The 1,929-nt window shown below is 43.8% G+C and overlaps 1 protein-coding gene across 1 annotated transcript; it reads left to right on the top strand.

Annotated features, from left to right (window-relative positions):
- The first annotated feature begins 457 nt into the window (after nucleotides 1–457).
- LOC106321045 (uncharacterized mitochondrial protein AtMg00810-like) lies at nucleotides 458–1,330 on the top strand. The gene is made up of 2 exons (XM_013759365.1): nucleotides 458–1,046; nucleotides 1,104–1,330. Exons 1-2 carry the CDS (start codon nucleotides 458–460, stop codon nucleotides 1,328–1,330), a joined length of 816 nt encoding a protein of 271 aa, XP_013614819.1.
- The last annotated feature ends 599 nt before the right edge of the window (nucleotides 1,331–1,929 follow it).

Genomic DNA, 1,929 nt, shown 5'->3' with positions numbered 1-1,929 from the left:
TGATACCTTCTTTATCACTTCCTGTGATAATGATATCATCAACATACGCAAGTAGTGCGATCATACCTGAGGGAGTGGTGAGAGTGAAGAGAGTGTGATCTAGCTCAGACTTCTTGAAACCTCGGCCATTAAGAGTAGTGCTCAGCTTGTTATACCAAGCTCTTGGTGATTGTTTCAGCCCATAGATAGCTTTCTTCAGTCTTAACACATTCCCTTTCTTTACTAAGTGTTCCAAGCCTGGAGGTGGATGCATATACACTTCATCCTCAAGCTCTCCTTGTAGAAATGCATTCTTCACATCCATTTGCCATAAGCCCCATCCAAGATTCACAGCCATAAGCCCCATAAGCCCCATACTAAGTGTTCCAAGCCTGGAGGTGGATGCATATACAATGGCCGAGGTTTCAAGAAGTCTGAGCTAGATTACACTCTCTTTACTCTAACTACTCCCTCAGGTATGATTGCACTCCTTGTGTATGTTGATGATATTATTATCACAGGAAGTGATAAAGAAGGTATCAAAGCAACCAACGAGTTTCTTAAGTCTATGTTTGAAATCAAAGACTTGGGAGAAATGAAATACTTTCTTGGAATTGAGATTTGTAGATCCAAGGAAGGTTTATTCATGTCCCAAAGGAAGTATACACTTGATCTTTTGAAAGGTGCAGGTGCTTATGGGGGCAAGACAGCAAGGATGCCCATGGAGGATGGCTACAAAGTACCAAGAGAGGGGGAGATTGAAGACAGCAAGCCATTTCATGATCCTAAACTCTATAGAAAACTTGTTGGCAAATTGATTTATCTTACCATTACAAGGCCTGATATATGCTTTGCTGTGAATCAGGTGACTCAACACATGCAGGTTCCCAAGGAACATCATTGGCGCATGGTGGAAAGGCTGTTGATGTATCTGAACGGCTCGCCTGATCAAGGAGTATGGATGGGGTGCAATGGAAGCACTGAAGTGGTGGGCTATTGTGATGTAGATTGGGCAGGAGATAGAGCTGACAGGAGATCAACAACCGGCTATTGCACATTCATTGGAGGCAACTTGGTGACTTGAAAGAGTAAGAAACAGAAGGTGGTGTCTTGCTCAAATGCAGAAGCTGAGTATAGAGCTATGCTGAAGCTGACCAACGAGCTGGTGTGGATCAAAGGCATCTTGAAGCATTTGGAGATTGATCAAGCCACACCAATGACCATGCATTGTGATAACCAAGCAGCCATCCACATTGCCTCTAACTCGGTGTTCCATGAGAAAACTAAGCACATTGAGGTTGATTGTCACAAAGTGAGGCAGATGATTGTTCTAGGAGTGATCTTGCCATAGAGTGAAGATCAGTTGGCTGATGTGTTCACTAAGGCAGCAAGACAGAAGACTATGGAGTCCATTCATATCAGATTGGGACTCATAGATCTTGGGAAGAGAAGGAGCTGATCCTCTAAGTCATGAGGTCTTTACTCTTTTTCCCTTATCAAGGTTTTTTTAGTGAGGAAGTTCTTTAAGGTTCCAAACTTCACTTAGGATCAGCTAGAGTCAAGCTTGAGGGGGAGTGTTAACTTGAAGAATAGAAATGGAGAAGGCAAAGGTGTGGAGTTGAGTTGTGGCTTGTACAAAGATAGGGCAAGAGCTATGGAGATTGCCTATCAAGAGTTATGAAGTATCTAAAGGAGTAGAGAAGTGATTTGATGGATGTTCTAAGCAAGGACAAAGTCTAGGAGAGACTTAGAAGTGTATTTGGGAGCAAATGAGCGAGTGTGCAAAGATAGGGCGAGGCCGTACAGACGTGTACGGATAGTACGGATCCGTACGGACCAGGGCGACCCAGATTTGCATAACTCGGCCATTTGAGAAGTTTTGGAGTTGGTGCAAAAATAGGGCAAACCTGACGTCCCGGGAAAGCTTGTGCAATGTCTGGGCAAGGTTTG

This window comes from Brassica oleracea, unplaced genomic scaffold, assembly GCF_000695525.1.
Source record: "Brassica oleracea var. oleracea cultivar TO1000 unplaced genomic scaffold, BOL UnpScaffold01183, whole genome shotgun sequence".
Taxonomy (NCBI): Eukaryota; Viridiplantae; Streptophyta; class Magnoliopsida; order Brassicales; family Brassicaceae; genus Brassica; species Brassica oleracea.
The sequence above is the reverse complement of the archived record's forward strand: the minus strand, read 5'-3'. Positions and strand labels throughout refer to the sequence as shown.